The sequence below is a fragment of the Aptenodytes forsteri genome, unplaced genomic scaffold (genome assembly GCF_000699145.1).
Source record: "Aptenodytes forsteri isolate BGI_AS27 unplaced genomic scaffold, ASM69914v1 Scaffold40, whole genome shotgun sequence".
Taxonomy (NCBI): Eukaryota; Metazoa; Chordata; class Aves; order Sphenisciformes; family Spheniscidae; genus Aptenodytes; species Aptenodytes forsteri.
Genome location: NW_008796077.1, coordinates 899,262 through 906,384, shown reverse-complemented (window position 1 = coordinate 906,384; position 7,123 = coordinate 899,262). Strand labels below are relative to the sequence as shown.

The following is a 7,123-nucleotide window of genomic DNA, read 5'->3' as shown; positions in this document are numbered from 1 at the left end:
CCCCATCCCTGGAAACATTCCAGGTCAGGTTGGACGGGGCTCTGAGCAACCTGATCTAGTTGAAGATGTCCCTGCCAACAGCAGGGGGGTTGGACTAGATGACCTTTAAAGGTCCCCTCCAACCCAAACCATTCTATGATTCTATGATGCTCATGTTGAAGAAATTTTTTTTCAAACAGTTAAACATCTAGGAAGAAAATGCATTCTTGTAGTAAAAAAAACAACCAGAAGAAAAAAATTTGAGCACATAAGAACACCTGAGGAACATAAAGTAACACTCATCACCTAATAACCAATGACCAAGAAGAGAAACTAATCTGGAGTCTTAAGGCAAACTATGCCCAGTGGTGCAGCTCACCTGTCAGCCATTTCCTTCCACTTCATAAGCATCCTCCTGGGCTGCCTCTCAATGGGAAGGTCAAGCCTGTGTCTGAAGTAGTCAACAACTCCCTGCTCCTCTAACAACAGAGGAACCCGGTAGATAGAAGAGACATCATGAACACAGATGACCTGTTCATACAATATGAATGTCATTAAAACAGATCTAAGTGCCTGTGCAGTTATTTTTAGACAGGTATTCAGAGAGCTTCTGTCTCCAGCAGACAACCATATGACCACCTAAACTTCCAGGAAACAACATCTGTTGAATAACATAACATACGAATAGCTTAATACTAGTTTCCACATACTTGAAAAGGTCATCCTTCAACACTTTCCAGGTATTACAGCTCACTGGAGCTCCTTGGGAAGGGCTATAACATGACAACCTAGCAGTAAGAAAGTCAGCTGCGAGGCAAGTTATGCGAGCGCATAGCAAAGTTCAAAGAACGCTTCAAAGAGACTTCTCCTGTGATACAGCCTTCTTGGTAATCCTGATTGAAACTACAGTTAAACCGCCCATAAGCCCAGCTCCCCTGTTTCCCACCACTGTCGTTCTTAACCAGGGCTCCCAGTCTGATTAAAGCCCAGGGAAATCTGTGATCTCAATACAGCAATAAATTTTACAGGGTGTCCTTCATCAAACTTAGGATTAGACAACTATGAGCAAAGAATTCTTAGGTCAATGAGGAATACCTACATCAATGGTTCTAGTTCACCGAAATGGGCTTCCTCAGAAAAGGAAAGACAGCTCTCAACAACTGTCACCTGTCCATCAAGAATGAGACTGTACTTTAAGGATCAAAAATATACTGGCACAACTATTTTTAAATCCTCATTTCTCCTGACTCAGATGAAAGTAGAGTTCAACACTGCACCAGTAAAACCCCTTAGGCTGCAAATTTTCCTTCTTTACAGTCAATAGCATTTACTCCTCAATTCAAGCGCAACTGCAGTCAGAGAAACAACTATGTAAAATTGCATTAAACTTCCTTGAAAGTGACTGACAAGAGCCAACTTACTTCCAATTTCTGGCCAACAAGAGGTAGATATTGTACTGCTGACACATCAATATTATTGCCAGCTAATTCCAAATGTCATACTTAAAACTGCAAGACTCAGTTTGATCTTGTTGTATAGGAAATTAGTAAAAATGACTTGAAAGAGCCTGGAATTGTGAAGTGATACTCACATACTTTCGCAAAAAGACAAAATTTTTCAAGCTCCAGCTGGATTGGAAAGTGTTCATATTTAGCCTACAGACTGTTTGATTATTTTCCAAGGTCTACCTCAGACTATGCTATGCAGAGTAGTCTCAGTATAAAAAGAATCATGCTAACATGGAATTTTTGCATATCACAACATTCAAGTGAAGCAATGCTTCTCTCAAATACCTTTCCAACTTCTCTGTGCCATCTCTCCTCATGAAATCTTGGGTAGAAGAATAACATTGTGAAAAGAGCAGTGTACAAAATACATTCATGTATCCTTTAAACCTAATTTTGGGCAACTACTCTTTGGCCTCTAAATACTGAAAAATTTCATTCTTCTGTATTCGCAGAAGGAATGCAAGGTCAGAAACAGCTATTCAGAAAATACCTTGGATTCCACAGAATTCTCTAAGCCTACGCTAACTACCTTATAAGAAAACCTGTGTGCTGGCATAAAAAGGACTATTTTTGCAACAGTTACATGTGTAAGAAATGTAGGCAAGACAAAGCAGCAAATGAATTATGCAGCTAACAAAAGACACAGCTAGAACACAAAAACACTACACTTGGATAAAACTCCACTCAGAATTTGACAAACAGCTAGAATATTTATTGCAAGGAAGCGCAGACAGCAATCTTTACCTGTTCTGGTTCAACATGACAGAACATGGAAATCTTTTCTTTTACTGAGGTATCCAATGGAGTGGAGCACCTGCAAACAATCTAACAGAACAGCAACATCAAGGTGGTGAAGCAAAACAGAAGAAGTACTCAGACATTCATATAACAAACCTCTGAAAAAAGCTGTCTTTCCACAGTCTCCGTGACTTGGGAAAAAAACCCAACTCAGTTACTTTTACTTGTTTATTACCAATATACAAGAGCTCTCAACCTAAGCATTATTTAGACTAGGATGTTGTTGCAACATGCCAGTGCTGCGTTTTTAAATTCAAAGCCATGCAGCAAACCTTACCAGATCTGGTGAGAGACCAAGACCTCTGAGTTCTCGAACACTGTTTTGAGTGGGTTTAGTCTTCTGCTCTCCTGTAGAGCTTGGCTGGTCAGAGAGGAGCAGAAGTTGGTATATCAAATTATGATGATACGTAGCAATGATTCATCAGGCTAATCGGGACTCTCCACCCTATCCATCTTGTAAAAACTTTGATCCAGTTCTTAGACAATTCATGTGAACTTTAAATACCCCTGTACACTATCATTTTAATCTCAAAGACTGAAAGCAACTGGCAGAAACCAGAGTTCAAGTCTGTACAGTAAGTAGGTATGCATTACAGTGAGGGAAGGAGAGAGCAGAGATCCTAATGTTTTTATCCACTAATAATACCCTCCAAATACCTAATATTTTATATTTGTAATTTTTTCTCCGTAAATCACCTGGCCTGGACAGAAAGGAACAGAAAGACAGAGAAGAGGAGAACGAAGACTGATCTGCACTCCAGTAATTATCAAGTTGCTCTGTCAAATCCAGTTCTGAGACAAGGAATACTCATGCTCTCTAGTACTGTTAACATAACCATGGAAGAATTTTTTCAGCAGTGACTCCTGCAGTAGAGAGTTTTTATTTGGTTAAGACTGTAAATTGTCTCCAAAACCAGAGCAGATAATACAGATGAGGTTGTATCAGGCATTATATGGCATAAAACACCTTCATATGCTTTTGATATTATCTGGAGCTCACCCCATCTACTTGGCACATAAATATATGTTGTTTTTCTTTGTGATTTGTAATTAACTGATTCTGATCATAGCACTGCTTCATAACACCTTTTCTTAGTTGAATCTCTGAACCAAGGGCAACTGCCACTCGGATTGTTATGGCTTACATAGCAGTCAGATGTGAGTCTATGGAATTACTGTTAAAGATCAAGGCTCACATTAAAAACATTGTCTAAGGAAAAGAAAAAAAAAAAAACAGATTATGTTTCAAAACACACTGTTATATTTTGAAATTACAAAAGTAACCCAACCTATTTCATGAACTACAGCTAATGTAAATCTTGCGGGGCAGGGGAAGGGCACACAGCAACAGAAACATTAAAGAACTCCAGGAAGAGCTTGGAATATGATCTTATTATTATAAGTCCAAATGGCTGTGAAGTCTGACTGTATCACTGAATTTTAAATTAGCTTTGCAGAAATGAAAGGCTATGCAAATGAAGGGAAAATGAAAGTTTTCAGCCCTAGAAAGCAAGTCTACCTGCAAAAGCTAGGAGACAATCCCATAGAGAAAAACAGCAGTTAAAGATGCAAAACTGCATTTGCTGCAACTCCCAACTATTTATTACACATTTACACACTTTGAAAAGTTTCTGTTCACTTCTTGCAAACCTTTTTAAATACATAACCATATATTCTCTGTATTTCTTCCAGAAGTTTCTATATATAGAAATACAACTGTAACAGCGCCTATAGATACAGCATTTCAGAAACACATATTTAGAAAGCAAGTTTTGGACTGGGGAAGTCCCTGACCACCAAAACATTTTGGGTCCTTACCTGGGGAACTAGACTGACATGAATGTTACAAAAATTCTCTCTTTTGGCTTTGAACTGGAACTGGCGGAAAGCTTCAATGAAAGGCATGCTTTCAATATCGCCTACCGTCCCACCAAGCTAAAAAAGACAAAGACATTTAGAATTAAAGTTAGTACCAGAACATCATCTACTGAATTTGTACGCTAAAGCGTACTAAAACATACATAAAAGGACACTAAAACATCTGCCCAGTACCTCCCTCCGATTCCCTAAAGAAGCATCCACACCAATATGAAAAGCAGGATTTGCCAGCTGTATGTACTACTTCCACAGCCTCCAATCTACCCCAACTATTACTTTACTTTCACGATCTCCCCAAAAATCAAAAAGCCACAAGAAAAAGAGCTTCTCCTATGGGCAGCACCTCTCCAGGGACATTAGCTTTGCCCCTATTCTCTCTTCACGGAAAAGATCTAGGTGTTAAAATTATCATTTATGAACATTAGGTGGCACTGAGAAGCAAGATTTCCGTTAAGTTTTAGTAACTATATAGAGTGGTTTTGGAAACATGCAGGAACAGAGACGCAAGGCATTCTTTGGAGCATTGACAGCCTCCCGTGCATTGTCAGATAGTGCCTCCTAGGTACTTCAGGATCCAGGCTTGTGAGTCCTGGAACAGAAATCGGCACTCAAGCTGCAGGGAGAGTCCTAAGTCACCATGACCTGGGCAGTCTGGCAAGCTCCCTCTCTCCTGTGTTAGCATATCCTACCAGCCAACTCAGCAGCCCCGTCTCAGAGCCTTCGCCCCACTCTGTCTCCTCTGGCAGCAGGACGTCCCATACAATGCACAGGAAACTGAACGGGGTTTGTCACCACTAACTTGTGCGATTCGCTTTTCTAGGTCTGTGCTTGAACTAGTCACTCCGAGGCTCCCTTTACTGCTAAGGAGGAAAGACAACTGCTTCCAGAGGGTGATTTACCTACCCTCCCTCTATCCACCAAGGAAGAAGAGGGCACAGCACAATTAACTCAGACTTCAGTATGTACTTACAAGAGCTAAAATTCATTCTATAGACTAATTCACATTACACTAGAGAGCAAAGCACCTCAAAAATATAACTGTCCAAGACCTACGTCTTTCTACGTGTGGATTCAGACACAGACATTCAAAAGGTTGGACCGACTAAGTGATGCTAGCAAGGAGGGATTTTTAACCAACTCAACAACATGCAAAGTTGAACATTACTGTAAAAAAAAAATACTATGCAAAATATGCATATAGTTGTTTACTCCATGCAAGAAGCAAAACTTTTTTTTAAAAGCTACAAACCTCAATCACACAAACTTGGGGCTCAATGCCATCTTCATCTACAGGAATTCGTGCCTGCCTCATTACCCATTCTTGTATAGCATCTGTGATGTGGGGAACAACTGAAAAAGAAACCCAGGCAAGGGTTAAAGCCACAACCCACGCACATTTCTGCCTCTCACTCATTACAGAGCAAATTATTGAAACTAACTAGCCAGTGCTTCCCATATCACTTCAGCACTGATTTGTGTCTTTAAAGTATGCATTTTTTAAGTGATTATTCTTGGCTGTGATTTTCAAGTGCCTTGGCAGGAAATGCAATCCTGCCTCAATTTAAACACACGTAAGCAACGTTTCCTTTAAGCTGCAAGATTCAAGTACAAACAGTTCTTTGCTCTCAGCAGAGAGTTACTCTGTTTTAAACTGTCTATAAAAGTCCTTATCCAAACCAGCTGTGGAGGATGCTTAAAAAGGGAAGGGACTGATCTGATCCTCAGGGATCCTTTGGGTTTTCTAATTACATGACAGTTATCAAAAGCAATAACCATTTTAACCAGCTAACAAATATTCCACAGGTATGTTAGTCTGAAGTCCGTTCACATTTAGTATTGGCTGTGTTAGACAGCTGGACCCAAGTCCAGCATATAGTCCCAACAACAGGCAGCATATTGCCGAGCACTGGCAAGTTTTGAGGGGCTTACAGGTAACCTGATTCAGTATGGCACGCACCACTACACCTGCACTGGTGTAGGTACTTCCCCTTTTAAAAAACAAACAAAAAACATCACAAGGACAGCGTATAACAAAGACCTCAAGTTAGGATGAAATGCAAAAGCATCCAACCAGGACAGAAATACAGAATATATTTCTAAGCATCAGAAATGAAGCTTCACATCACCTTGGACAGTTTTGCCAAGATAGTCTCCCTTCCTCTCCTTGTTGATGACATACTGGTAGATCTTCCCAGTAGTCAGATTGTTGTCTTTGGTGAGTCGGATATCGAGGAAGCGCTCATAGTTACCAAGGTCCAGGTCCACTTCCCCTCCATCATCTAGCACAAACACCTCCCCTGCGGCACAGAGAAAAAGGCACAAGCGCACGTGTCAAGGGGAAACGGTCCACATCAGCAATTTGTTGGTTTTGCCTGTGACAGCTGGAAGAATTCAATGTAAGCAAACACCTTCTTTGATTGCTACAGCAAGTTTAGGAGTGGCTAATAGGACTAAAAGCCTTCTATAACAAAGAGGACTACTGCACTGAGGACTGAATCCCTCAACCAGGCAGCGATGATAAAAGACCAGAGAGCACATCTCTGCCGTTTGCTGGTGGCACGATCAGCCCCACCAGTCCGGAGCCGCCGACAGGCTCAGCCTGCAGGTCCCGCACGCAGGACCAGACATGCAAAAGAGACGGTTCCTTCCAGGCAAAGCCAGCCCCGGGACCCACCTGGAAGACCCCGGCGCCCAGCTCATGGCCGGCTGCCTGCTGACAGCTCGGCCCCGTGGGGCCACTCACCGTGCTCGTACGGGGAGAAGGTGCCAGCGTCAATGTTGATGTAGGGGTCGATCTTGATGGAGGTGACATGCAGCCCGCAGGACTTGAGGATGGTGCCGATGCTGCTGGCGATGATCCCCTTGCCGATGCCCGAGATCACCCCGCCCGTGACCAGGATGTACTTCATCTGCCTCGCTGCCCGACACCCACACCGCCTCAGAGAGGGCCCTGCCCCCGG

General features: G+C 42.0%; 1 protein-coding gene across 1 annotated transcript in view; it reads right to left on the bottom strand.

Moving 5' to 3' along the window:
* CTPS1 (CTP synthase 1) overlaps positions 1-7,072 on the bottom strand; it is a 20,874-nt gene extending 13,802 nt beyond the window's left edge. The window contains exons 1-7 of the mRNA XM_009286651.2: positions 6,907-7,072; positions 6,290-6,460; positions 5,413-5,513; positions 4,104-4,220; positions 2,563-2,646; positions 2,232-2,312; positions 359-510 (exon numbers count right to left, since the gene is read on the bottom strand). Of these exons, the coding sequence (XP_009284926.1) occupies positions 359-510; positions 2,232-2,312; positions 2,563-2,646; positions 4,104-4,220; positions 5,413-5,513; positions 6,290-6,460; positions 6,907-7,072 (872 nt within the window). The remainder of the gene's footprint in view (positions 1-358; positions 511-2,231; positions 2,313-2,562; positions 2,647-4,103; positions 4,221-5,412; positions 5,514-6,289; positions 6,461-6,906) is intronic.
* Between the last annotated feature and the right edge of the window lie 51 nt (positions 7,073-7,123).